This window comes from Perognathus longimembris, unplaced genomic scaffold (assembly GCF_023159225.1).
Source record: "Perognathus longimembris pacificus isolate PPM17 unplaced genomic scaffold, ASM2315922v1 HiC_scaffold_5659, whole genome shotgun sequence".
Classification (NCBI taxonomy): domain Eukaryota; kingdom Metazoa; phylum Chordata; class Mammalia; order Rodentia; family Heteromyidae; genus Perognathus; species Perognathus longimembris.
In genome coordinates this window covers 1-27,916 of record NW_025961110.1, presented here as the reverse complement: position 1 = coordinate 27,916, position 27,916 = coordinate 1, and the positions used below count along the sequence as shown (strand labels likewise).

Genomic DNA, 27,916 nt, shown 5'->3' with positions numbered 1-27,916 from the left:
GGCCTTTTGTTCGGAGCAGCTGCGGGGGGGCCCCGGAGCGGCGAGGCCGGCGGCCTTCCCCAGCTCGCTCGGTCCCGGCCGCCCCCCCCCCGGGCCGGGCGTCGCCTCAGGCGCCGCCGCCCCGCCCTGGGCCCGCCCCGCCCGGGCTGAGGGGAGGAACCGGCCGGGCCTCGCCGCGCGGCCCCGTCCGCCTGCAGTCCGCCCGGAGCCCGGCCCCGAGGCAGCCTCCCGCCGCTCCGGCCGCCGCCATGAAGATCAAGGATGCCAAGAAGCCCTGTGAGGACCGGGGCGCGGCGCGGGGCGGCGGGGCGCGGGGCGGGGGGCGGAGGTCGGAGGTCGCGGGGCCCGCGCGCAGGCGCGCTGGGGCTGCGGCGGGGCCGCCGGGACGGGAGGGGGCCGGCCGGGGCGGGCGCCGCGCTCGCGCCGCGGAGTCGGGCCGGGGGCCGGGAGCCGGGGGCGGCCGGGCCCGGGGAGCCCGAGCGGGCCCCGCGGAGACGTCCCGCCGCCGCGGCCGGTTCCGGGACGCGTCCGAAATGGAAGCCGGGCGACGGGCGGCGCCCACCGCGAGGGGCCCGGGGCCGCGGGGCGCGCGGAGCGGATCCCCGCGCCCGTCGTGGGTCGCCGTGCGGGCCGCCCTCCCCGCCCCCGTGCCGAGAGGCCCCGCGGGCCCCCGCACGCCGGGAAGGGCCGCGCTGGAGACGGAGGGCGACCCCGGGGACGCCCGGGCCTGGCGCCCCCCGGCCGGCCGGCCTTATCTGTGAGTGAACAGCCACCGGTGAGTTCCCGGAGTTCAACCCCAGCGGCGGGCGGGGCCGCTCGCCTCGCCCCTCCTCGGCCTCCATCCACACCTGCCGGGTGGAGTGAACTCGAGCCCTGCAACAGCTCCCGCGAGGCACACGGCTTTCTCCCGTTTGCCTGGGGCTCCCACTGGGTGAGAAGTGTTCGCGACGTACCCACGTTCTCGCTCAAGCATGCTGGGAGTTGTTTTTGCTGTCTGCATGGTGGCCTGAATGCTTAGGTTCGGGTAAAATAATAGCCCGATGTGAGCACAGTCTTGAGCGCCTCGAACAAAGGTTGCCATTAAAGCGTGCAGAAGCGCTGGTCAGTTAATGTGACTTTAGAAGACCAAAGGTTCCCAGCTTAAAGGTCTGCTAATTCTCCATTGTAAGAAATACAGATTGTCTCCTCCTGTGTTGGGAAAGGAGATAGTCCGCTCTGGAAATACAACTGGAAAATGTTGCTCGACTTTTTAAAAGTCCATTTGAGTTAGCTAAAGACACACTTCACTCTGGGTTTTTTTTGTTTGTTTTAGGTCTGAGACTGTGGCTGGAACTTGGTACCCGCAGCTTTCACTCATTGGCTAGTGATGTGCCAACTGAGCCACACCACCAGCCCCTTGTGGGTTGTTTTTTTTTTAATGAACTATTTAAAAACACAATCTGTCTTTTTAAAATAGTTGAACAATTGTTTGGCACCTAGTGCCTGTAGGGTCCTTATGTGCACAGCATTCTTCAACTGATCTAGCCAAACTAGAGGTGACTGTAAATCTTTCTGGTTAAGTACTTGCCTTGGGCTTCCAACATTACTCCTAGATACACTGCACGTATTTTACCAGATCATAAAGCACATGTAGATATTAACCGGAAAGTTTCATAGGGAGTTGCTTTGATCATTCAATTTGTATAACCAAAAGCCTAGCCTTCGAAGTATGTGTTAACTCAACCCTTTACCTTGACTGACACAACTTCTTCAGGTTTTCAGCTTGTGTTGTGCTTACCTGCATGACAGTGGAACAGGATTAACAAAGTGATAGTAAAAGATGATGAGATATAGTTACCTGTGATGTAATGCAGGCTTGGTATCTGTGCTTTGGTGAGCCAGGTATTGAGGAACTTAGTTTGTGTTAAGCACTGCTAATTGTATATATAGCATTAATGTATAGTTTGCTTCTATGTAATTTGATCGACTTGTTTGTAAGTTTATCTGTCATGTAAAAGATGATCACCTCTAGTAGATAATTAGGTGCTTTTGGAGGTAATGGTTTCTAACAACTTCCAGTCACAACAAGTGATTTACTAATAAAACTTTACCCAAAACTAAGGAGTGAAGGTAGATATTAGTGTACTTCAAAATGCCACGGTTTTTATTTATTTATAAGGATTATTGAGAACCATGCCCAAGGCCCTGGGTTCATCCCCAATATTGAAGTTTGGAAAATAAAAGTCTTTAGCTTAATGTCACCTTGTAGAAAATTTCCCGTGCCAAGATGTACTTTATGTGGCAAGTGATTTCCACCTACCCCACAAAATCTAGAATAGAGTGTAGGTCAAACAATTCATCTTGGTTAGGAAGTGTCAGAGGATTCATTGGTTTTATATCTCTTGCTCATCAGAAAGTCCCTAATTACATGTATCCTCAATAGACTTGAGACGGTTCTAAAGGAATCTCTTTTAAGTGTGCTTATCCAAGTAAACATTCTTGGTGTCGGTGTCCATTCTCCTCAATGTTGGTGTTGTTTCTTGCTACTAAATGCTATTTGAAGAGAGTGAAGGGTAAGCGCCAGGAAACACATCAGACTCTTACAGCAGAAACTCTAGATTTCATAAATAAACTGAAGAATTCACTCAGGACTCTATCGGTCAATGGTTTTTGTAAGTGATCACCATCACTTTCAGGATGGCTTTCATAGCTAGCCACTCCACAAAACTTGAAAAAAAAATCCGTTTCTTCTGCTTCTTTCTTACCACTGGTCATTTGTAAGGAGGGTCAGCATCCAGGCGTGAAAGTAAAGTCCTCTCCGAAAAAAAATTCAAGTTCTTCAGAAAAACAGTGAGAATTATTCCTCCTGCACATTCAAAATCACAGCTAATTAGTAAACGTGTGCATTCTAAAACATATGTAGGCTCGTTTTTCGTCACGTTTCCTATTTTCTAATGGTATACACATATCAAGTAGTAAAGAAGGAATAAAAATAGAAGTATAGACTGTTCCCCGAAAACATTACTTTCTTCCTTGACAACAAAACTGTTAAGTGTATTTTGTTGCAAGGCATTCTAGAACCCATGTGGCTTAAGTATTATTATTTCAGCAGTACTGGGGTTTGAACTCTGGACCCCACACTTGCTCAGCCAGATGCTCTACCACTTGTGTCACAACAGTGCCCTATTTAAGTATGAAATTATTTCTGAGCCTCTACCTTAGCGGTTAATATAACAGAAGGCGCACTTGTAGAGGTTATTGTTTCTGGAGTAAGGGCCCAGGCATTAGGAAAGCTTTTGTCTTCTGCAGATTGAGGGTGCCACAGCCGTACTTGACATCATGAGCTCCTCTTGTCCTGCAGTCTGCCGCCAAGGCAGCTAGTCTGCAGCTCTCTTGCTGAGAATATTAAAGTATCTGTAAAAGGAATTCCATTCTCTGATTACATCAGCCGTGGGTCTTCACCTTCTGATGTGTTTAGGATTGCTTGCATTCAAACAGAGCCTAGATGCAGCACTTATCTGTTGGCCCACACTGCATTCGATCTGTTCTGTCTCCTTGTGCTCTCATGTTTATATTCCCCTGCTGCAGTCAACTCCTTGAGGGAAGGAGCTTTACTCATTTTACGTTTTGGTTCCCTGATGGAGAAGAGATATTCAATAATTATTCCCTGAAGGGAGCTGAAAGTACTATCCAGGGAGCTTAATGGATTCTCCAGAGTCACACACACAGCCCAGCTCACCAAGCGGCAGGTTGCACGCCTAAAGGGCTGTGCAGCCCAAACGTGCTTGTCCAGGACAAGCCACACCTCCGCCATAATTAACCAGAGGTGCCAGAGAAACCAGCACCGAGAGAGCAAAAAGACGTCTTAAGGAGGTACTTCTCCCGTGGGCTACTAGATGGATTGCAGGACAATCTAATCATATTAAAACATAGAAACAGAGGCTGGGGAATATGGCCTAGTGGCAAGAGTGCATGTGTCGTATACATGAAGCCCTGGGTTCAATTCCCCAGCACCACATATACAGAAAACAGCCAGAAGTGGTGCTGTGGCTCAAATGGCAGAGTGCTAGCCTTGAGCAAAAAGGAAGCCAGGGACAGTGCTCAGGTCCTGAGTCCAAGGCCCAAGACTGGCACAAAACAAAACATAGAAACAGATGTTCCAAGCCCCAGGTGATATCTTAGTTGCTGCCTCAAATTCTTCCCATTATAAGTAAAACATATCTATCAGCTGGGAATGTGGCTCAGTGGCAGAATGCTTGCCTAGCATGCATGAAGCCCTGGATTCAATTCCTCAGTACCGTGTAAGCAGAAAAAGCTAGAAGTGATGCTCTGGCTCAAGTGGTAAAGTGCTAGCCTTGAGCAAGAAAACCTCAGGAACAGTGCCTAGGCCCTGAGTTCAAGCCCCAGGACCACCACCAAAAAAAAAACAAGACAAACACATCTAGACCATGAATTGAAAGGCTCTGAGCCATCCCTGTGTGTCCTGTTTTTTAGAAAATGCACAAAGCTGAAGGAAAACCCAAGTTACACATGGAAGGTGTGCTTTACCTAATAACTGTTGGTGACTGAATGCCTAGTTCAGGGTGGCTAATTAGTTTCTAATATGCACGTGTTTCTCACATTTGCAGCTTTCCCATGGTTTGGCATGGACATCGGGGGGACTCTAGTGAAGCTCTCGTATTTTGAACCCGTTGACATCACTGCAGAGGAAGAGCAAGAGGAGGTAGAGAGCTTGAAAAGTATTCGGAAATACCTGACCTCTAACGTGGCCTATGGGTCCACTGGCGTCCGGGATGTGCACCTTGAACTGAAGGACTTGACTCTGTTTGGGCGAAGGGGGAACTTGCACTTTATCCGATTTCCAACCCAGGACCTGCCTACCTTTATCCAAATGGGAAGAGATAAAAACTTCTCCACGTTACACACGGTGCTATGTGCTACCGGAGGTGGTGCTTACAAGTTTGAAAAAGATTTTCGCACAGTAGGTATCTGTGACTTGGAAACTAACCCTTGAGGCTTGCTGTGTTTAGTTTTGAACTGGGAGCCTGGGTCCCATGAAGGAAGTGTGGGTGTATGACTAGGTTTGGGTGTGGTGGTGTCCATGGTATGTGGTAAAACCTGGTGAGTTTGGGAGGTGCTGAAGCTGCGGAGGGAGCTGCAGCGGCCATGCCTGATGTAAGTGGCCCTGCACACACATGCAGGTTCTGCTCCCACAGCCAGCCCTCCCGGGCCATCTTCCCAAACCCACTTGCCTAGTACAAAAAAGCTCCTGTCTTGGAGTGATCTGACAAAACAGCGGTCGAGTGCTCATAGGTGTTTTAGGAGCAAAGCTGCCATTCTCTTTCCAGAATAAGTTCAGAATTGGCATTTGGGACAACTAAAATTTGTTTGTTTGCCAGTCCTGGACCTTGGACTCAGGGCCTGAGCACTGTCCCTGGCTTCTTTTTGCTCAAGGCTAGCACTCTGCCACATGAGCCACAGCGCCACCTCTGGCCATTTTCTGTATATGTGGTGCTGGGGAATCGAACCCAGGGCTTCATGTATACGAGACAAGTGCTCTTGCCACTAGGCCATATTCCCAGCCCCGACAACTAAAATTTGGTTTTACTTTTTTTGTTGTTTTTTTTTGCCAGTCCTGGGGCTTGGACTCAGGCCTGCACTGTCCCTGGCTTTTTTTTTTTTCCTCAAGGCTAGCACTCTACCACTTTAGCCACAGTGCCATTTCTGGCTTTTTCTATGTATGTGGTGCTGAGGAATGGAACCCAGGCTTCATGTATACAAGGTGAGCACTTTACCACTAGGCCATATTCCCAGCCATGGTTTTACTTTTTTGTTTTTGTTTTTTATAATGGTGGGCTTTACTGGTAAGATTGACAGGTGAAGACATCCCCGAACCCAACAAGTCATTTAGTTGAGGATTTCTTTTTTAGGAAACAGTACGGCTACTACCACAAAAGTGTTAAAAAAAAATGTAAAGAATAGTGTCTAGGAACTGACTGGCAATGTCATTGTTCAAGAAAATAACTAAATGAGTTTTGAGGTATTTTATAGTATGGGTTGAGCATTTACAGAAGAAGTCAAACTACACATACATTCAAGTAATGGCTCAATCTTTTCTACTTGATACTCAGACGCAGCTAACTGGCATCTACAGTTTTTTGTTTTTTGCCAGTCCTAGGGCTTGAACTTGGTGCCTGGGCACTGTCCGTGAGCTTCTTTTTGCTCAAGGCTAGTACTCTACAACTTGAGCCACAGTGCCACTTCTAGCTTTTTCTGTTTATGTTGACACTTGAAGAATCGAACCCAGGGTTTCATGCATGTGGGCAAGCGATATTTCCAGCTCAATTTGTTTTTCTTTTGGTGGAAAATAATTGATTTGATTTCAGTTGGTGTCATTTGAACATGCATTACACAAATTGGCAACTGGGGCATTTTAAATATATTTTTATTTGCTTTGTTTTTTAACTTATGATAGTGGGGCTCAGCATACTTGTTTAGCAAGTACTCTGTCACTTGAGCCACACCCCAGCTTTTGTGTGTGAGCATGTGTATGCACACATGCCAATCCTGGGGCCTGAGTGCTTTCCCTGAGTTTTTTGTTGTTGTTGTTGTTTTGTTTTTTGTTTTTTGCTCAAGACTAGTACTCTGGGGCTGGGAATATGGCTTAGAGGCAAGAGTACTTCCCTTGTATACATGAAGCCCTGGGTTCGATTCCTCAGCGCCACATATATAGAAAAGACCAGAAGTGGCTCTGTGGCTCAAGTGGTAGAGTGCTAGCCTTGAGCAAAAAGAAGCCAGGGACAGTGCTCAGGCCCCAAGTCCAAGCCCCAGGACTGGCAACAAACACAAAAACACCATCTAGTACTCTGTCAATTGAATGACAGCTCCACTTCTGGCTTTTTGGTGATTAACTGGTGATAAGAAGGGCAGATTTACCTGCTTGGGCTGGCTTTGAACCATAGCGCTCAGATCTCAGCTTCTTGAGTAGCTAGGGATAAGAGTATGATAATTTAAAGCCCATAGTACTAGGTAAAAGTAAAATATGTTTTAATATGCTCTTTCCTAACCTAAAATGAATTTATAGTTTGATACAGGTACCCAAACTGCAATGCAAAGGCATTGTTCATAGGTGCTTTTGTGTAGTTAAAATACAAGACATGGAATTAGCCAAATGCTTGCACGTATATGTGAGCATCTAGCTTGGTATTAATTTATCATTGGTATTCAAGATTAATCTTGAGGAATTTTGGATGCCAAAGCTATAAATGCCAGGTTATTTGATGAGAGAATCAGTGATATGATTTTTCTACTATGCTGAACAGGACTTGGTAAAACTCCACAAACAGCTAAAGCCTGTCGTCTGAGCTACTCAGAAAGTAGAGATCATGAGGAACAAGGTTCAAGACCAACCTAAGAAGACCCCATCTAAACAAGCCACACCTGTAATCTGAACTGTGCAAAAGTATAGGAATGTGGTCTGGGCCTGGCCAGACCCGAGGAAAACCAGCTAGTGACATAGCTCGAGGGGTAGAGACACTTGTGTAGAGTTCAAATCCTGGTAGTAATACCCAAACCTCTCTGAACCAAGGGCACAGTGTTTCCACTGAAGAGGTAAGTTCTACCAAGTCCACTATATATGCTAAAGCCGTTGCGGAATGCCTGATGTTCCTGCATGTGTTGGCAGGTAAATTCATGCTTAGTTACGCCCAGATAACGCTTCTTTCCTACTGCCCCTGCAGCAGTGTCTCACAGGGCAGCCGTGGCACAGAGGTGCTGTCCCACTTGGGCAGGTGAGTGGCATCCAGCTTCTTGCCACAGGATGTCAGTGGGGCCCCTGCCTGGGTGAAAACCACACTTCCCAGCCTCGAGGCTGGCAAGCTCTGAGAAATCAGGCACTAACCAGGAAAATGCAACCTGTCACCGATGATACTGAAATTTTGTCAGGTGCCTGGAAGTTGAGGCAAGATTGAATGGATCACAGTTTTATTCTTTGATTGTCTTACAGATTGGAAACCTCCATCTACACAAACTGGATGAACTTGACTGCCTTGTAAAGGGCCTGCTGTACATAGATTCTGTCAGTTTCAATGGGCAAGCAGAGTGCTATTATTTTGCCAATGCCTCTGAACCTGAGCGATGCCAAAAGATGCCTTTTAACCTGGATGACCCTTACCCCCTGCTGGTGGTGAACATTGGCTCAGGAGTCAGTATTCTTGCGGTCCATTCCAAAGACAACTACAAGCGTGTGACAGGGACCAGGTCAGTAGTCACCCCTTGGTTTTGTTGCAGCTTTTATGATGTAGGTAGGCAGAATTTGTGAGATGGTATGTGTTGGGGTTCTGGACACCCCCTTTCTCCCCCCCACGGGGAGAATGGTAACCACAAACTCTATGAAAGAGCACCCAGCCTGGCCCTCCGCCAGCGGAAGGCCAAAGGCGTGCTCACCTGGGCAAACGCTAAGTAGAGGACGGGTTGCTGAAGCTTCCCCTCCCCCCAGTTCCCCCCACATGTTACCGAGGGCGGAGGCGAAAGGAAGGCATCAGGGACACGCTGCGGTGGTGGAATGCGTCTCAAAGACTTTAATATGGAAGGGCACTTATATAGAAGTAATGGCGGGAAGGAAAGGGGGCTGGCCAAAGGGTCAGTCATAGGCTAGGGGTCACGTTCATCAAGTGACATCACGAAACTTCCCTTTGTGGGCGGGACAACCCCATCATGGTGGCACGCACGTGTTCACCTCCCAAGGGGTGGAGGTCAAAAGGTGGGAGGGGCTTCTATTGTCCCAAGGCTGGTGGAAGGGCAGTCTTTCCCAGGCCATAATAATCCCCAACATCTCCCCCTTTTGTTTTTTTTCAATAAGCAGGGGATGCTGTAAACACATGGCATGTGTGGGCATAAGGCAAATGCTGACATAAGATCTGTGGGGCCCCTTCCACAAAACTGGGGTGAGGGGTAGGTAAGGGTCCATCCATCTGGCTATGTCCAGAAGTCAGAATCCTCAACTGGTTTCTGCCAAGTGCAGGAAGGTGCAGACAGCAGCCCTCTTTTGTTGGTGAGGTAGAAGCTGAAACTCTGGCATTCCCGGCAGTTCACAGTAGCTGATAACTCAAACATAAGTGATTAGTGAAACATTCTTTTATATAAACATTGAAGCCAAGGTGTTAAACCTTTGCATTTACCCTTTTAAACATTTCTATCATAAAACATTGGGGTTGAGTGTCAATACCCTCAGCTTCTATTTTCTTTCCAACGGGACTCCCCAAGTCTAGCAGCAGGGGGAGAGGAAAGGAAGAAGCATGGTGCAAAATTCCTTTGGTTTCTTTGTGTGACGCTGTAGGCAGTATTGCCACAGCAAAACATTGAGCCATGAGATGCTCAAGAAGGAATCTAGAAAGCAAACAAGGAAAGGAAGCTTGGTTGCCTCCTACCGTAGGCAGTCCTACTTTCCATATTTTCATGGGAGAGCAGAAGTCCAACATGGTCCTCCTTTTCCTGGAGAAAACAAGAAAACATTTCTCCAGAGTGGGTGCTCTGGGTTTAATTTTCCAATCTGGAAAAACACATATACTGTACTCCATCCCACACTGATTCGGGATGATTTAAAATTTCTGGATAATTAACATAAGCATAACTAATCCTTAATTAATCCTAGGGAATCCTTAATTAATCCTGGGGAATACCTCCCCCTTTTGTTTTTTTTGTTTTTTTTTAAATTATGACACCGGCGGCCACCAGGCAGGGAGTATGGATGGAGGTCTCGTCTTCTGTAGCTACTTCCTGCTGTCAAGGGGGCGACGTAAATCAAGGGCCCCTGGTCAGCCTGGCAGTCCGGTGTAGCTGGCAAAAAGTCCCCATCATTACCATGAGTATGGTCACTAGGGCCAGAGAGTGCTATGGTTTTCTCTAGCCCCCCCTGAGTCTTTGGGCATACCCAGAAGTTTCCAAGGTTGGTGCCTCCAGGGTTCAGGCCTGTGTTAGGGTGACGACTGTGAACGGCAAATTCCCCATTGGTGATCTCAGCAAGAGATGTTATTCTGTCAAAAGACACTTTTGAAAAGGTCAGGCAAAGTATCGACAAGTTCTCAGAGCTGGTTGGCATGAATGGCATAGAACACACCCTGGGCATAAGCCAGGAACAGTTCCCTTTTGGAGCATAAACCCAATTGTAAAGTGAACGAGTAAGGAGAAACGACTGAAAGAAGTGGTTAATGATAGAAAACTGGTTTGGCATAGCCAGTCAGAGGCAAAATAAATAAATATATATATACACCTGTATACAACTGGCAAAAAAGAAGAAAATGGACAGGAATTATCTCTCTCGATTTCCCGGCTCTGATCCATTTTGAAAGGGTGAAACAAGGCATCTCCCTTTAGGATAATATGGCACCATTCTCCTCTCACTCCACTCCACCTTTCCGTCTCCTGGACTGGCTAAGTCCCAGGAATTTTAACGTTTGTGGCTGGAATTGCATTTTCCCATCCGCGTTTGAACTCGGGGCCTGAGCACTGTCCATGAGCACTTTCGCTCAAGGCTAGTGCTCTACCACTTGAGTCACGGTGCTGCTTCAGCCTTTTGCTCGCTCTCTGTGGTTGAGCTCTCAATCTGGCTCTTTGCTGTTTAACTGGGAGGTGGGATTTTGGAGAAATTTTTCCTTTTGCCCGGGCTGGCTTTGAACTATCCAGGGAGTCATAGTCCTACAAGCCCTTTTTATTCCCAATTGAGCAACAAGGAAAAAACACAGAGATAATCCATTTGTAACCCGTTGAGAACTGACCAAAAACTGCTTGTGAAGGTTTGGCTATAACACTTAGAAAACATGAGATTTACATGCCATCAACTTGAATCACGCCATTGAATCCCACTGGCAAGTGAAAGAGAACACAGATAAATGACAACCAAGGGCAAAGGGTTAAAGCATTGTGGAATCCTCAGTCTCGGAAGTGGCTGCGTCCCTCATCCCCATTTGGCAAGTTCCATGCCATGCGATGGGGAACTCGAGGCAAAGCTGTAGTGGTATCTCTTGCTCACATCTTGCTCTGGGTTGCCTGCAAAATTTCTATATAGATTGGTTAGGGTGTTCAAAATTTTTCAGCACTTCTGGCTCTGGTATATCGAAGCCCTTCTGGTGTAAGCAGGGTGAAAAGACTTTCTTAATCACAAAATTTTAAGACTTTTTTAATCCCAAAATTTTACCTGGCTAGCTGTGACCACTAACATAACTATGGTGATTTAACCTGGAGTAACTGTTAAGATGGAACTATTCACATCCTACTCAAGGCTCATAAATCATTCGAGCAGCTTCCAATGGGAGAGAGAGCAAAGAATCATTAGTAGTGAAACAAGGCAGTTTGGGAACAGAATGTGGTGGCATCTTCCTATCCAGGAGCTGCGACCGTCCATGCGGCTAGAACATCTGTCCACCTGTATCCTATAAAGCAGTATATTAATCCTGGGTCAGGAAAGTTGAGGTTAATAGTCACATTTGTATGAAGCAATCTCAATTTCTTGATCTTGAGAGTTTATGAGAACACAGGAGAGAAAATGGGAAGGTAAAATCTTAATTTATGCCAAAGAGTTGTTAAGGCTACATGCACACTTAACTTTTAACACACTGAGTATAAAATAACATGCTGATTTCATACCATTGTGCTTTTACTACATGTTGCATATTTGAACCTTATGGAAACACACTGAATATAAAATAACATACTGGTGAGCTTTTACCACATGTTGCATATTTGAACCTTATGGAAATTTTTATAGGCACCTTTATCTCCATCGAACACCGGGATGGAAACCTATTGTTATGCTTTTAAATCTTACCAACAACCACACGCGTGCGCGCGCGCACACACACACACACACAAAAATACCTGAGCGCTCTTTAAAATTGCTTTGATTGGCCATTTAAATTTTCTGGAATTCCAGCGGCAAATGATATTAATTTGCCCATAATAGAACCACGTGGTTGAATAAAAAACAAAAGGGAAACCTGTTAATTACACACTCCCAACATGACAATTTTTAAATCACAGTGGACAAGCAAACCCTTTTATCCATCTAGAAAACTCCAGTTGATTTTATATCTTTGAACTGGTAAACATGGAAGTTCAATCAAATTACCTATTGCTGTATCAAAACTCTTTGTTTTCCTTTCAATATTCCATTTTAGTTTATAATTTGAGGCTTTCCTGTCTCCAACCCCGTCTGCAGCTGACACAGAGAGAAAAGTGCAGGCAAGCACAGCGGGGTGCTTGCCTCTCTCAGCTGCAGCGCAATCGGCCAGCCCAGGCGAGCCTGGGCACGCCCCTCACCTGGGGGGAATGGGTGGGGCCCCGCCTCCAATATGGCGCGCCCCATTGTGCTCCACGTGTGTGTTAAGTCAGAGAAATCAGGATTCAACCAACTCACCCGAATTTCTGAGCTTAACGACCATCGGCGGGCATAAAGCAGTTTGCCGGGCTGCAGCAGCCCACGCACCCCAACTGGGACACCATCCCATGGTCTAAACTGCACGCCACGCTTTTTTTTTTTTTTTTTTTTTAATCCATCCGCGGGCTGGGGCCGCACTGGCTCCAGCCCAGCCATTGTAAATACAAGTCTGGCCAAAGCAGCAGCCATCCCCAACGCTCTGCCGCCGCCATGCCACAGCTTCCCACATGGCGGAACCGCGCTTCCGCCACGCCGTGCTCGGCCGCCGAAATGTTACCGCAAAAGACGCCTGGTGCCACGCGGGCCCCAGCGCACGCAGCTCGCGAACCCGGGCCGCGCAGAGCCCAGTGTACTCAGCTCAGCCCGCGCAAGCCAAACCGCTCCGGCGCTCGGCCACCCACTGCTTCTCAAGCGCCGCTGCGGGTGCCGGGACGGCCGTCTGGCCCGGGGCGCGCAGAGCAGAACTAACCGACCCCAGCCCGGGGTCGCATTCCTCTTGCTCCGGCCCCACTGCTCCACTGACATGTTTCCGCGGGAAGCGCGCCCCGCTCCCTCCGCCGCCCGGCGCCAAATCGCCACGGCGGGGCAACTCTCTGGCGCCGCGTCCCGCGAGCCTGTCTTGTCTCCATGCTTCTGCCCCATCTGGATGGGCAGGACCCTCCTCTAAAACCCTACTTAGCAAAATCTGTGGGGATACTGTACCCCGAACTTCTCGGCCGTACAATTCGGTCCCCGTTCGGGCGCCATTTATGTTGGGGTTCTGGACACCCCCTTTCTCCCCCCCACGGGGAGAATGGTAACCACAAACTCTATGAAAGAGCACCCAGCCTGGCCCTCCGCCAGCGGAAGGCCAAAGGCGTGCTCACCTGGGCAAACGCTAAGTAGAGGACGGGTTGCTGAAGCTTCCCCTCCCCCCAGTTCCCCCCACATGTTACCGAGGGCGGAGGCGAAAGGAAGGCATCAGGGACACGCTGCGGTGGTGGAATGCGTCTCAAAGACTTTAATATGGAAGGGCACTTATATAGAAGTAATGGCGGGAAGGAAAGGGGGCTGGCCAAAGGGTCAGTCATAGGCTAGGGGTCACGTTCATCAAGTGACATCACGAAACTTCCCTTTGTGGGCGGGACAACCCCATCATGGTGGCACGCACGTGTTCACCTCCCAAGGGGTGGAGGTCAAAAGGTGGGAGGGGCTTCTATTGTCCCAAGGCTGGTGGAAGGGCAGTCTTTCCCAGGCCATAATAATCCCCAACAGTATGTTTGTGTGTGCACGTGTCCATGCCTGCCTGCTCCAGGCAGGCAGTACAGGGATCCAAACCAAGGCCCTCAGCCATGCTTCACAAACCAGTACTGTACACTGAACTGTGCCCCGAGCTGAGGAACATGTGTATTGACCAGAAAATGACAGGTATTGGTGCAGCAACAAAAATGTAAAGATAAGTTAAGACATTACAGGTAGTATTGAACCTGAGCTTGAACTCAGGGCCGGGCACTGTCTCTGAGTTGCTTTTGCTCAAGGTTAGTGCTGTACCACTTGAACCACGGTGCCACTTCTGGCTTTTTTTTTTTTTCTTTTTTCTTTTTTTTGCCAGTCCTGGGGCTTGGACTCAGGGCCTGAGCACTGTCCCTGGCTTCTTTTTGCTCAAGGCTAGCACTCTGCCACTTGAGCCACAGCACCACTTCTGGCGGTTTTCTATATATGTGGTGCTGGGGAATTAACCGAGGGCTTCATATATACGACACAAGCACTCTTGCCACTAGGCCATATCCCCAGCCCACTTCTGGCGTTTTTTTTTGTTTGTAAACGACTAAGGAATTGAACCCAGGGCTTAGAGTATGGGATGGTGTTGTAGTTAATTTCTTATGGTATGTATTGAGTGTGAACTTCCTTGAAGGGTAAAATTAATATTTGCAAACAGGCCATACCTGCCTAGAATATGCACAGGAAAAGACCCTCTTCAGGGGTATTCTTAGGAGAGGATCGCAAAGTCTCAACAGCTTTGTGCGTATGATCATATAAGATGATATTTATTGAATGAACACCCTCAAAATGGAAATGAGGTCTTTTGTTATTCTACTTTTTTCCATTACTCATTTTGTTTCCTGTACTTTCTGTCCTGTGTGTTAAGTTTGGGGTTTTTGAGTGGGGTGGTAAGAGGGGAGTCCAGATGTGGGACAAAGGGTGAACAAATACAGCAGTGAAACTAAAGACACTGTGTTGAAAATGAACGGTGCTACTTGTGGGGAAGGGGGTTCTGGAGAGAAAAACTGGGGGAACGTGAGGGAAGGGGTGACACTGTTCAAAAAGAAAGGTATTCATTACCTGACATATAACTATAACCCCTCTGTACACCTTTACAAGAACAGTATAAAAAGAGAGCCCTACTGAGTCTCTGATAAGGGGTAGTTTCATCAGTTTTTAAGAAGTGGAGTTTCCTGTGTTGTTAAGGAAGAAAGATTTTGAGATGTGTCAGATGAGATTGATTTTTCGATTTCAAATTAGTACTCTTGCTGAGTGACACTTCAGTGTAGTATTTTATTATTACTGTAGTGGTTAAAAGTCTTCCTCCACTGTAACGTTATACCAAAGAATTCCACAGAAGTATGGCTTTACTAAAAGATAGGAACTCAGTCTATTAACTAAATTCAACATTGTTTAGGGGGACCAGGTATCAAAGATTTTTGAGGTTAGAGATTGGAGAGGCATTATTTTGTGTTGTGAATATTACTTTTCAAAACTTTAGTCAAGGGCTGGAGATATGGCCTAGTGGCAAGAGTGCCTGCCTCATATACATGAGGCCCTGGGTTCGATTTCCCCAGCACCACATATACAGAAAATGGCCAGAAGTGGCGCTGTGGCTCAAGTGGCAGAGTGCTAGCCTTGAGCAAAAAGAAGCCAGGGACAGTGCTCAGGCCCTGAGTCCAAGCCCCAGGACTGGCCAAAACAAAAAAACAAAAAAACAAAAACTTTAGTCAAAAGTAAATTTCTGTTCACCCTGTGGCCCGCTCACTGTGTTTCCTCCTACCCTGGGCTGGGTCAAGTTCAGTAGTAGCTTGTCACATCACATGGATTTCATCACAAGGATGCTAGAAAGGAAACAAGCCTTTCACAAAGTCGTTTGTTTCTTGTAAGCCATTTGAAATAACAGATTTCCTTCTGTTGATGGATGGTATGAAATTTTTAGCATTCCCACCCCAGTGTTTTGAGTAACAGGGCTCAGTATGTAACACAGGCCAGGGACTTGTTCTCTTGCCTGAGCCTCCCACAGTGATGGGATTATAGGCATGTGCCGCCACGCCCTTCCTGTTAGCAATCCTTTCCAATGCACACACCAGAATGTAAGGTGGTAGAGCCTGCTGCCCCCAGCCTACTTCATTCTTCTTTTTTTTTTTTCTTTTTGCCAGTCATTGTGCTTGAACTCAGGGCCTGGTCATTATCCCTAAGCTGCTTTTGCTCAAGGCTAGCATTCTACCACTTGAGCCACAGCGCCACTTGCAGCTTTTTCTGTTTATGTGGCTAAGCCACAAGCCCAGCCCCTTCCTCGTTCATTCTTGATGTAACACGCTTGGTTTCACTCCACAGTTACTCTTGCCTCTTTCACGATGTTGGTATTTTCACGTTATGTATTGTTTTTTCGGTAAATGAAGGATGCGCCTTTCACCCTGGAGAAAGACTGTTGTGTATAAGTGCAACCTAGCAAGTCTTCCTCACTTTCTCTAGCCTCGGCGGGGGCACCTTTCTGGGCCTGTGCAGTTTACTGACCGGCTGTGAAAGTTTTGAAGAGGCTCTGGAAATGGCATCCAAAGGTGACAGCACCCAGGCCGACAAGTTGGTCCGGGACATTTACGGAGGAGATTATGAAAGATTCGGTCTGCCGGGATGGGCTGTAGCATCTAGGTAAGTGTAACCTTTGTGCGATTGCTCACTTTGCTTATTCTGTTCTTGTCAGGGATTGTACAGGTGATATTTTTTCTGTATGGTTTTGAGTTTGAGACATTGAAATAGTGTAAAAATTAACTGTACGTTAACAAGTTTATCACAAGTGTGCCCTCTTGGAAGTGATACTGTGGCTCAAGTGATAGAGCACTAGCCATGAACTGAAGAGCTCAGGGACAGCACCCAGGCCCAAAGTTCAAACCCCACGAGTGGCCACAACAAAAAAAAACCAAGTGTGCCTGTTTAAGAAACTAATATTATTCTGAAATCTTCCAGCTTTTCTGTATGCAAATATAGATAGATAGATAGATAGATAGATAGATAGATAGATAGATAGATAGATAGATAGATAGGGTAGATATCCTTACTATTTTTTCTAAACAAAATGTTGTTACTGGCATACTTTTACATTTTGTGCTTCTATACTGCACGCGGTGCGTGCTCCAAAGTGGCCGTGTAGCTTAAGCCGCTTCCCATGTGGCAGTCACACTCGCTGTGTTCCTACAGTGTCCCCAGTAGGGGTCTCACTACTGTGGGGGGTGAAGGAGCTGAGGGCGGACCTCCCTGCTAATCCGATGGAGAGGCGGCATAGCTAATGAGACTCGAACTTAACATTTCTACTAGCACTGAGGCCAAGAACAAATGTGGGCTTTGCGTGAGTGATTGCTTATTTTCTGTTTTTCTGTTGGATTGTCGCACAGTTGAATTTATCAGTCTTTTCCTTTATGGCTTCAGGATAATGACGCATAGTAAGTAAGTCTTCCACATTCCAAATACGTAGAGGAGTAAAGCCTTGAATTCTCCTAGTGCTTCAATGTCTTCTTTTAATTTCTATCTTTGATTTGGCATAACTCTTTCATTTATCTTGCAACTTTATCTAGCTTGAGATTTCCAGGTTTTTTTTTCCTTTGATGGGCGCCCTACACCTTGTAGTGCTTTGTTTATTCTAGTGAAGGCGGATGACTTTCCTTCTTGCCAGATCCTGGCAGCTTTCATGCTACCTTGCTGGTACACAAATATCTGGCTCTTAGGTTATAGACGTGTAAAAGTTCGCTTCATATTAGAACAGCCAGTTTCCTGGTGCTAATGTGCTTTTTCCATATGAAATTTACAATACTCTTTCCTACTGTAAATGAAAAGGCTTATATTTTTAGTAATTAAGCTTACATGCTTAGGGTGTTTTATCTTCCTTTTGTAAAACATCATTTATATCCTTGTTTAAGGCTTCCTTTGTGCCTTGCCAACACTTTGAAAATGTTTGTCACATACGTTTATACACTGCTTTGTTCTTGAGTGTTCTTCTGCTTTGCTGTACTGTTGTCAGTCCTGTCTCCGTTGTACTGTTGACTGGTGGTGGTGGTGGTGGTGTGCTCCCAGCTCCTGGGCAGTGAACTCGCGCTCCCCACGGGGGCTGGCCCTGCACTTGAACCCTGTGCTGTCACTTGTAATGTCGTGTGCCCTGTGCTCTGGCATTTTGTTTCTGCCCAGGATTCTCTTCCCTTATTTCCTGTGTAACATTCCTGTTCATTTTGCTCTGGGAGAGTTCCTTTGGTGCCTTCCCAACGCCCTCCTTTTCCAGCGTGTCTTCTCCCCTCTGAAGCTAACGTAGCTTGTTCTTGCTTGGTGTGTTTTTCCTGTTCTGGTTAGCACTTGTTGTTCACTCTCAACGTGACTAGTGGAAAGTAGGAAATTCACGTCACTATGTTGAGCCTTGTGCAGTGCTTGTGTAAATGTTACACGTGTGGTGATTAAGTGACAAGTTGACATTGAAGCTTAGGTAGTCTTCGAAAACATTTTGACTTTTTACAAATAAGTCAAAATGGGTTTCACTGTTTTTCTCCATTTCTTAAATAATAAGTAGCCTTCTAATTTTCTCGTCTTGTATCATGTTTAAACATACATGTTTTCGTCATCTTTGCTTCTTTGTAGCAACCCACTGTGTGCGTTTCTGTGAGACTGAACTTAACCTGAGTTCTTTGCAAGGTATTCCTTAACAACTTTTGCTTATTCCTGGAATAGATCTGTGGTTTTGTGCCTCGCCCCTGACCTGCTCACACTACCCAGATTGTGGATGTCATGGGTGAAGCGTTGCTGCTGTTGTGGGTTTGACACGGTTTTGTCTCATTCCTCTGCAGTTTTGGGAATATGATTTACAAGGAGAAGCGAGAGGCCGTTAGTAAGGAGGACCTGGCAAGAGCCACCTTAGTTACCATCACCAATAACATCGGCTCTGTGGCGCGCATGTGTGCGGTTAACGAGGTAAAGAGAAATGCTTCACTGTTGGAAACTCTAGGCTAGGGCTTTTTCCTTGGAGGCCTGCAGGGTTGAGAGCCAGCCATTAATTGTGACTGTACACCAGGCAGCAGCCGATTCCGATTCAAGTAGCCAGTGACATGCGTGGAGAGGCCTCTGAGCCACCGGCTCCACCTCCTGGTGCTTTGTAAACCTTGGCCATGGGGCGGGCGCGGAGGGAGGACGTGCTCGGAAGGTTCTCTCTGCCCTCGGCTTCTCTACAGTGCTGCCTTGTTGCATGTGGATCAAGCAGCATTGTACAGGGCTATGAGGGCAGCGAGACTGCGTCTCCACATGCCGTGGGAGGGGCGTCTGCTGCTTGCTCTAGAGAAGCATGCGGATAAAACCAACGAGGGGCTTTGCTTCTTGGAGAACGATTGCATTTGTTCATTCGCTCATTGACTGAATATCAAGAATGCCCCAAGCCCGCCCGGCGTTCTGGCCGCTTCCCACTGCTGTGTTAGCAGTCCCCCAGGCCTCCCCGCACCCGGCTCTGGCGTGGGCACTATTCTGGTGATAAGCATGATAAGTGCTGATCTTAAAAGAGTTAGACGGGATAAGGAGAGGATGGACAGGATAGCGGGAGAGGAGAGAATGACGGTGGTGCACTGTGGAGTGGCTAGTGGGAAGGGAAGACCTTGTGTGCGGAAGGCCTCGTCTGTGTAATTACACGCAGTAGTTGAAGTGCTGAGACGTGTGGTCGGAGGAGTCCTCAGTGGTTCATGGAGATTTTAAAGCATCCACAAAAGCGGGGGGCGGGGAGAGCGAGTGCAGTCCTCAGGCAGAGACGTGATGTGGCTGAGAGGACGGGGCAGCGGACGGTGGGGGGAGGGCTGTGGCACCGGAGCAATGAGCTCCGGGAGGGGAGGGTTTGGCAAGTGTGGAATCTAGGCAGGAACAGCATGGGCACTGCTGCTCTCCACTAGCAGGCTCCTCACAGAAAAGCCAGCGCTGGTCTCCCCCCCTCCTCCCCCCCCTCCGTCCACACGCACACAGCCTCCCCATCCAGTTCCCACTCGGCACACCTGCCATTGCCACTGCCGTGGCCACCCTCAGCCCTGCCACCCATAGGCCTCTCCTGGCCCGAGTGTGCGAACAGAACTGCAGGGCTCTGCCCCAGGGATGGAGCGGGCATAGCCGGTGCCCATGCTGTGGGACTGGGTGATTCCTCTACAGGTCACTTTCTCTGTTCCCTTAGAAAATCAACAGAGTTGTCTTTGTGGGAAACTTCTTACGCGTCAACACTCTCTCCATGAAGCTCTTGGCCTATGCACTGGATTATTGGTCGAAAGGTCAATTGAAAGCATTGTTTTTAGAGCACGAGGTATGACAGACACGTTTCATTCATTGCTTAACAACTTATTTTTAAGTGTACATGTTACATATTGCTTCATGCCTGTGTTAGAAAGGTAAAAGTACATTTTACCTATGTTTCCTTGAGACATGTTGTAGCCCTGGTTGTTCTTGCATCTATCCTTCTGCCCGAATGTTCCAGGTAGTGGGATTACAGGCTTTGCCTCCATTGCCACAGATAATTTACTTCAGTAGGATATCTGTTTCCTTCTCCTTGGTTTCATTTGGGAGAGGCAGTTAGTCTAACCTAGTACACCATTCAGTTTAGAATTTCAGGCTGGGTTCAGTAGCTCATGCCTGTGATCCCAGTTACTCAGGAGGCAGAGATTAGGATTACAGTTCAGGGTCATACCAGGCAAAGGGCAAGGGCGGAAAGCTGTCTCTCTCTCTGTGTGTGCAGTGAACAGCCCCTCCCCCACGCCCCGGTGGTGTACCCCGGTGTCGTCATGTGGGGTTTTGTTTGGTATAAATGGTAAGACTGATTTCTAGGCCAGCCCTGGCAAGAACTCAGGACCCTACCTGAAAAAGAACTCAGAAGGAGCTTAGGAGTGTGGCTCAAGTAGTTGAGAGCTTACCAAGCCAGCACAAAGCTCCCTGGGTTCAAACCCCAGTCATGCCAAAAAAAGACCTATTCAGTAAGAATTTCCTGGCTCTGGTGAGCAATATGAGGCCTTTCGGCTCTTTAGGTACGCAGGACTGCAGCAGACTTGGTGATATTCTGTTTTGTTAAATTATTTAATGGTAAATGTGGCTGATTACAAAAATACGTCATTTAGCAATGGAACACTTTTATGACGACCTGACTTCTACCACCACAAGTACCCACCGTTAACATTTGGAATTTGTGAACTTCTGGTGTTTATCACATCCACTTTCTATTGTGAACAATTAATAGTCTTGGCATGCTCTGGGTTAAGTGAACTTGAGTCATTTTTTTAATCATCAAAATGAGTTGGCGGAAGTTCACATCCAGAGTCTGATTTGCTCTTGCAAGCCTGTGCTCTGGGCTCCTGCCGCCAGCCAGCATGCACAGCCCAGAGGTTGCTTGGTTTATGATCCAGAGATGCTCACTCAGCTCAGCTGCTTCGTGGTCTCGGAAGCTTTGTATACTAAGAGGATGTGTATCATTCTGAATGAGCCCACATTTTTATTTATTTTGTTCATCATGGGTCTTGAACTCAGGGCCTCGCACTGTCCCTGAGTTCTTTTTGCTCAAGGCTAGCACTCTACCACAGTATCCGACATACACTGTTGATTGCTATTAGAAAAAATATATTGCCAGGTGCTATGGCACATGCCTGTAATCCTAACTACTCAGAAGGCTGAGGTCTGGGATCACGGTTCAAAGCCAGCTTGGGTAGGAAAGTCTATGAGACTCTTATCTCCAATTAACTGCCCAGAAACTGGAAGTGGCGCTGTGGCTCAAAGTGGTAGAACACTAGCCTTGAGCAAAAAAGAACTCAGCGGCAGTGACCAGACCACAGGTTCAAGCCCCACGACCAACACACAATAAATAAAATACCAATAGTGTGTCCACTTTCCAAGTATTACCGATCAAATAACAGGTGACACATAAATCCGTGCTTAATGAAAAGTGGCCAACATTGTCCTAATTTAAATGCTGCCCTGCTCTAACAGTTGCTCAAAATCATACAGGGTTACTTTGGAGCTGTTGGTGCGCTTCTTGGACTGCCAAACTTCAGCTAACGTGTCAGACGTCTTGCCCTCAAGATGCCATCCAAGGAGCTGAACTGCGGGCAGGCACTCGGGCACCGCCGCCACTGGGAACCAAAGGATAAAAGAGCAGCCGTGCTCCTGTTGATTTCTAGATGTCAGGATGGTCGGCCCGGGAGTGTTGCTGCTGTGGAGGAGTTGTGTGTCCTTCCCCGTGTCCTGCCTCTGAATGCAACACAGAAAGATCTTCTATTTATTTTATGTAGCTAACATTGTAGTACCACACACTCCAGCACAAATCTTCAAATCTCAGAGCTGTTTTATGTATGAGAAGTAACTGGTTGTAATTGTTCGGATCTGTTTCGTGTGTGCTCTGGTTACGCTGTGTTAAATTCACTGTATCGGCAAGAATCTAGGCAATCGATTCCTGAGGCTTTGGGAATGCAAAGGAGTGCTGAGCACTGGTGATGGTAGTTTCTGTAACATACTCTGTGTAACAAAGCATGTTGGGGTGATCCGTCCCCGGAGATGTGATTCTTCTCAAATGCCATGATGATTTACTTGAAATACTCTTGGTAGACCTTGGCCTGAGTCTCAGGATGAGTCCTGGGAAGTGACTATTTACTTTGATTTTTGAGTTAAATCAACACGTTAACATGTTTAATATGTTCAGATTGGAAGCTTACTTGTTTTGGAGTCTAACGGGGTCCCTGGCCTGCTCAGACAGTGTGCTTGGGGCGAGTTCATACTTCTGTGCCCTTTTGTGGCCATGTGTATCTCAGGCCGAAGTAGACACGTTTCTTCTCATTAGATCTGAACCACGAAAGCTAAAGATTTTATTCTATTCTGAAAAACTGCAACAGAATCACACTTACTCTTGGGTGTTGTGGAACTGGGAATCTGAGGCAGTATTGCAGAATTATAAGAAAGATCAGTGTTTGATACATTCTGGTAATAAAAGCATTATAGTTCCAAATTTGTCATTGTTTTCTGCCTTCAAGTTGGTTCCGTTGTGCATTCACTTGCCATCTAGTGATGGTGGTTTGGGGGAGTGCTCATGCCAGGGCCGGGGTCTGGGGAGCACTGGCTGAGGGAGCTCATCTCTCTCTCTAAGGCGTCTGGATGTGCTCGGAAGAGCCTGTATATACCTGAGATCAAGTGCCGCTGGGGTCGCATTTGTCTAGGAAGGGCCTGGGGCGTGGACTCGGGGCTCTGCTCCCCACGCAGGCTGGCGCCGGGCCATGCTCCTCGCCTGTTGCTTGAGCTGTGTTTTCAGTGAGTCTCCTCCAGCCTTGCGCTTCCGGCCACACCATGCCCGCGTGCTCTTCTCACATGGAGTCTTCATCACCTTTTTTGCCCAGAACTGCCCTTGCCCTTGGGCCTCCTGACCGGGGCACAGGCGCGCGCACGTTGAGTACTTGCCACATCCCGCGCTCAAGCCTTTGAAGTTCAGTTGTCCTTCGCTGAAATGCAAGCGTTGGGGAGGGAGCGCATGAGGGCAGCGCTTGGTCTCGCGTGTATGTGCTGGTATTGGGGCTTGAACTCAGGGCCCGGGGCGGGAGATGTCAACGGGTGAGTGGGACCCAAGGGGCTGACGCTGGCTTCTGGACTCCCCAGGCCCTGAACTGGGTGCTTAAGGGCCGCTTAGTATTTCGGGGTAACCTCCCCCCTGCGTCCTCTGAGGTGTCACACCGCCTTCGTTTCTGCACACTGAGGGCGAGCCGGAAACCATGACTGACGCTGGAGGTGCGGGCCTAGGAACCCCGAGAGCCGGATAAAGACGGCCTGTGGCCCCTCCGGAGACGGGGTCGCTTGTGGCACCGCCCTGCGACTGGTGCAGGCCTGGAGGCCCCTTGGGGTGGAGAGGAATGGCCAACCAGAGTAAGAGCGAGAAGGCGGCTTGGGAGGAGACCCACCAGTGCCCGTTGCCCGGGTGGCCAGGCCCGGGGTGGCCGTGAGTGGCAGGTGCGCGGGAGGGGGTGGGGGCCCCTCCTGGCCAGGCCCACAGCCTCCGGTCTCCGTTCCCCCAGGCCGGGCGTCCACGCGTCCATCCTCGCACCGGGCGGAAAGGAACCTGCGCCCCCCCCCCCCCCCCCCCCGCGCTGAGTGCGCCTGACCCGGGGTCCCACACATGGCTCCTCCACCGACCGCACCCCTAGCGCTCCTGGGGAACCGCCAGGCCCTCACCCCACCCCGGGTCTGTGCGCCCCCCCCCTCACTGTCCCTCACCCCGCACGCACTCCTGCCAGGTCCCCGCCCCGTGCCCGCAGGCCCCGCACCGCACCCCCGCAGGCCCCGCCACTCGCTTCCGGCTAGGCCGGTGCCGCTTTTCCCACCGGGAAGCGTGCAGGGGGGGAGGGGGGGAAATCTGTGGACCCGGAGGGGACCACGGCCACGCGCGGGGCTGGGTGCGGACCCCTCCCGTCCCCCTCCTGCCCACATTCAGGGCTGCGGCGTGGGGAGACTCCGTGACCCGGGGCGGGGAACGGCAGACCAGCTGCCCCAGGCGCAAGACCAGGCCGTGTCCTCGTGGAAGGATGGAAGGAACCTCCTTTAATAGAGCCGCGGGGCGCCCCCCCGCCCCCCCCCCCTACTTGTCCCTGGGCGGGGGCCGGTAGACGCCCACCACCACGGCGTGCTCGCGCTCGTAGGGCTCCAGCGTCAGCTGCTCCTGCGGCCGCAGGTTCTCCTGCTGCAGCCGGCGCAGCTCGGCGGCCAGGGCGGCCTGGGCCGCGCCCGCGCCCGCGCGCGGCGCCCGCACCGACACGAGGAAGTGGCCGCCGACGCGCAGGAAGGCGTGCGCGTTGAGCGCGGCGATGCGCGCCTGGTCGGGCTGCGCCACGTCGGCCACCAGCACGTCCACCATGCCCACCAGCATGCGGTAGCGCAGCGGGTGGCGCGCGTCCTCCAGCACCGGCACGATGTTGGTGCGCTTCTTGGCCACGTTGAGCAGGTCGCGGCCGGCGCGGGGCGAGAACTCCACGGCGTAGACCAGGCCGTCGGGCCCGACGATGTCCGACACGTGCGACACCGTGGCGCCCGAGGCGGCGCCCAGGTACAGCACGCGGGAGCGCGGCCGGATGTGGAGCTGCTCCACGCCGCCCAGGATGGCGGCCGCCAGCTTGGAGCGGAACGGGTTCCAGGTGCGGTACTCGAGCCGCGCGCCGCCCTCGCCCACCGTGACGCGCCGCTCGCCGTACACCGACAGCCCGGGCACCAGGTTGCGCGTGGCCAGCGCGTCCTCCGCCCCGCGGTACACGAACACGCCCTCGTGCCGGTGCGGCTCCACCGACACGGCCGCCACCGCCCGGCGCCGCCGGCCCCGGCCGCGCCCCGCGCCCCGGCCCCGCCCGCCGCGCCCCCGGGCCCCGCCGCCGCCCCGGGGCCGCCCCCAGCCGCCGCCGCCGCCCGCGCGCGCCCGCCGGCCTCATGCTCCCGGGGCGCCCGCGGGGGGCGCGGCCGTCAGCGCGGCGGGGATGCGCGCGGCGGGCGCGGGGCCGCTCGTGGCCGGCAGTCGCCGGCGGGGCGGGGGGCCGGGCGGGGGGCGGGGCGCCTCCGGCGGGTCTTCGTGCTCGGGGGGCGCCGCCGAGCCCGGCGTGTCCGCGGGCGGCTGCGGGCGGCGCGCTCGGGAGGCCCCGGGAGGCGCGGTCGGGCCCGGCTCTACCGCAGCCGCCGCGTCCCCGGCCGCGCTTTGACGCAGGGCCGGCGTGATTGCATCACTCGGGCTCGGCGACCCCGCAGCCCCGGGGCCCCCTCGGCTGTGCGCAGACGCGGCCCGCCCGGCGTCTCCGCGCCTTCCGCCTCCGCCGTCGCCCCCTCGGGGGCCCCGGGCTGCCGCGGGCGGGGCGGGGCGGGGCGGGCGGAGCTGCGCCCCCTCCCCCGCGCCCTGGGCGGCCCTCGGCCTGGGGGGGGGGGGAGGCGCGGCTTTGCACGGTTCCCTCGGCCGTTCCGACCCCGGTGCCGTAACCACAACCGCACGGCGCGCGCCGGGGGCTCGCGGGGCGGGAGGGGCCGCGGTATCCTGACCGGGCCGGGTGGGGGGTTGGGTGACCCCCGTGACCCCGCAGGAGCCCTGGTAAGCCAACGGCCACACCCGCCGCACCCGTCCTGGGCGGCGGGGAACGGGGCGGGGGCGGGGCGGGGGCCGCCGGACTTGGTCCTCACTGGGTGCGGGCAGTCATCGCACCCCCATTGCTGAGGGCTGTTACAGTGTCGCGCTGGGCCCCCGCGGGTGGGCGGGAGCCCCGGTGGTGGGCGTGAGCCCCGGTGGTGGGCGGGAGCCCCGGTGGTGGGTGCGCTGGAGCCCCGCGGGTAGGCAGGAGCCCCGGCTAGCGGCCGCCCCGTCCCGCCCGCGGGTCTCGGCGGCCAGCCGCGCCGGGCAGCACCAAGGACAGCGCCCGCGGCGAGTGGCGGAGGAGGCCGCACGCGCCGGGAAGCCCAGCGACTGCGGGTGGGAGGCGGGACCCCGGCTAAGGGGAAACTAGCAAGACGACGGAAAGGAAAAGTGGGGCCGCGGGGCCGGACGACGAGCCGCCAGCGCGCACGAGGCCCTGGGACGGGGCACCGCAGGCGGGAGGGGCGGGGGGCGGGGGCGGGGGCGGGGGCGGGCAGACGGCCCGAGGTTAGGATTCTGTGGGCGGGGCCACGAGGTGGGCGGGGTCTGCGGTCCTAACCACCGCAGCCCTGTGGTGAGGATTGGGTGAGCCAGGCGGTGGGCGGGGCCTGTCAGGCAGCCCTGTGGTTAGGATTGGGTGAGCCAGGCGGTGGGCGTGGCCTGTCTGGCAGCCCTGTGGTTGGGTTTGGGTGAGCAGGGCCCGCGGTGGGGCGACTCTGCAGGGGTCGGTTAGGATTGGGTGGGCGGGGGCCATGAGGTGGGCAGGGCCCTGCATACTCCTTGGGTTAGGATTGGGTGGGCGGGGCCGGCGGTGGGCGGGGGTCCTAGAGTCCTTGGGTTAGGATCGGGAGGGCGGGGCCGGCGGTGGGCGGGGCCCTGCAGAGTCCTTGGGTTAGGATCGGGAGGGCGGGGCCCTGCAGTCCTTGGGTTAGGATTGGGTGGGCGGGGCCGGCGGTGGGCGGGGCCCTGCAGAGTCCTTGGGTTAGGATCGGGGAGGGCGGGGCCGGCGGTGGGCGGGGCCCTGCAGAGTCCTTGGGTTAGGATCGGGTGGGCGGGGCCGGCGGTGGGCGGGGCCCTGCAGAGTCCTTGGGTTAGGATCGGGAGGGCGGGGCCGGCGGTGGGCGGGGTCCTGCAGAGTCCTTGGGTTAGGATTGGGTGGGCGGGGCCGGCGGTGGGCGGGGCCCTGCAGAGTCCTTGGGTTAGGATCGGGAGGGCGGGGCCCGGGCTCGGGTGGGAGCCGGGGAGGGTGGTGGGGGGTAGAGGGCCGGTAGCTTGGGGTCGCGGGGCTCCCTGCTGGTGGCTGGAGTACCGGGCCGTCTGCAGGGACAGGCCGGGCCGCCGGGGAGCCACTCCCTTCCCTTCAGTGCCGGCGCCGCCCCGTGCTGCCCCCTGGCGGTTGGGGGGGTCTGCTTGCTGCTCAGCACCCCCCCTCCGCCATGACGCGCGTGTGCATGTGTGTGCGTGCGCGTGTGTGCGTACACAGGCCTGGAACTCAAGCCGGGCCCTGTCGAGCCTTTCTGCTCACGGTTCCCCTCGTCCCCCCCTCCCACCCACCCTCCCCCGCAGCCTGGCTTCTGGCTTTCGGGTGGTGACTTGGGGCGCAGGCCCCCGGCGTGGTTGGGAGTGACCTGTGTGTGCGGCTGTGTGGTCACTCGGGCACCCCCTCCTCCCCGACGCCCCGTCCTATGCCAGTCACTGAGCAGTACTTTACATGCTGGTTCCCGGTGGTTCTCCTGTGGTTTGATTCCCGCCATTCCAGGGGCTCAAACTCGGGGCCTTGCCCTTTCTAGGCACGCGCCCTCGGCTGTGGCCACCCCTTCCGCCCCGGAACTGATTTCTGCCGTTTGGTATTGTGGGCCCTCCGGCCGTGTGCTCCTTCCTCAATCTTTTGTCTAGTGGGCCACTGACATTGTGTGTGCGTTTCAGGAACACTTCATGAAGCCTTAGAAGGAAGTCAGCTTTTGCATTTTTCTTCGCCAGTCCTGGTGGACTCAGGGCCTGAGCACTGCCCCTGGCTTCTTTGTGCTCACTCTAGCACTCTGCCACTAGAGCCACAGCGCCACTTCCGGCTTTATTCTGTGTATGTGGTGCTGAGGAATCAAACCCAGGGCTTCATGTATGCTAGGCCAGCGCTC

At 52.1% G+C, this 27,916-nt stretch overlaps 1 protein-coding gene and 1 pseudogene across 2 annotated transcripts; one reads left to right on the top strand and one right to left on the bottom strand.

Moving 5' to 3' along the window:
* Positions 1–165: 165 nt before the first annotated feature.
* Positions 166–22,648, top strand: LOC125345405 (pantothenate kinase 3). 2 transcript variants are annotated; one of them, XM_048337581.1, is made up of 7 exons: positions 166–276; positions 4,608–4,960; positions 7,985–8,238; positions 16,133–16,309; positions 18,484–18,607; positions 19,839–19,964; positions 21,650–22,648. In XM_048337581.1, the coding sequence occupies exons 1-7, from the start codon at positions 249–251 to the stop codon at positions 21,698–21,700; spliced, it is 1,113 nt and encodes a 370-aa protein (XP_048193538.1). In that variant the 5' UTR covers positions 166–248; the 3' UTR covers positions 21,701–22,648. The 2 variants fall into 2 exon arrangements, with proteins under 2 accessions (XP_048193538.1, XP_048193537.1); XM_048337580.1 differs by having other exon boundaries at positions 21,632–22,648.
* Positions 22,649–24,257: 1,609 nt separating this feature from the next.
* Positions 24,258–25,498, bottom strand: LOC125345404 (annotated as a pseudogene).
* Between the last annotated feature and the right edge of the window lie 2,418 nt (positions 25,499–27,916).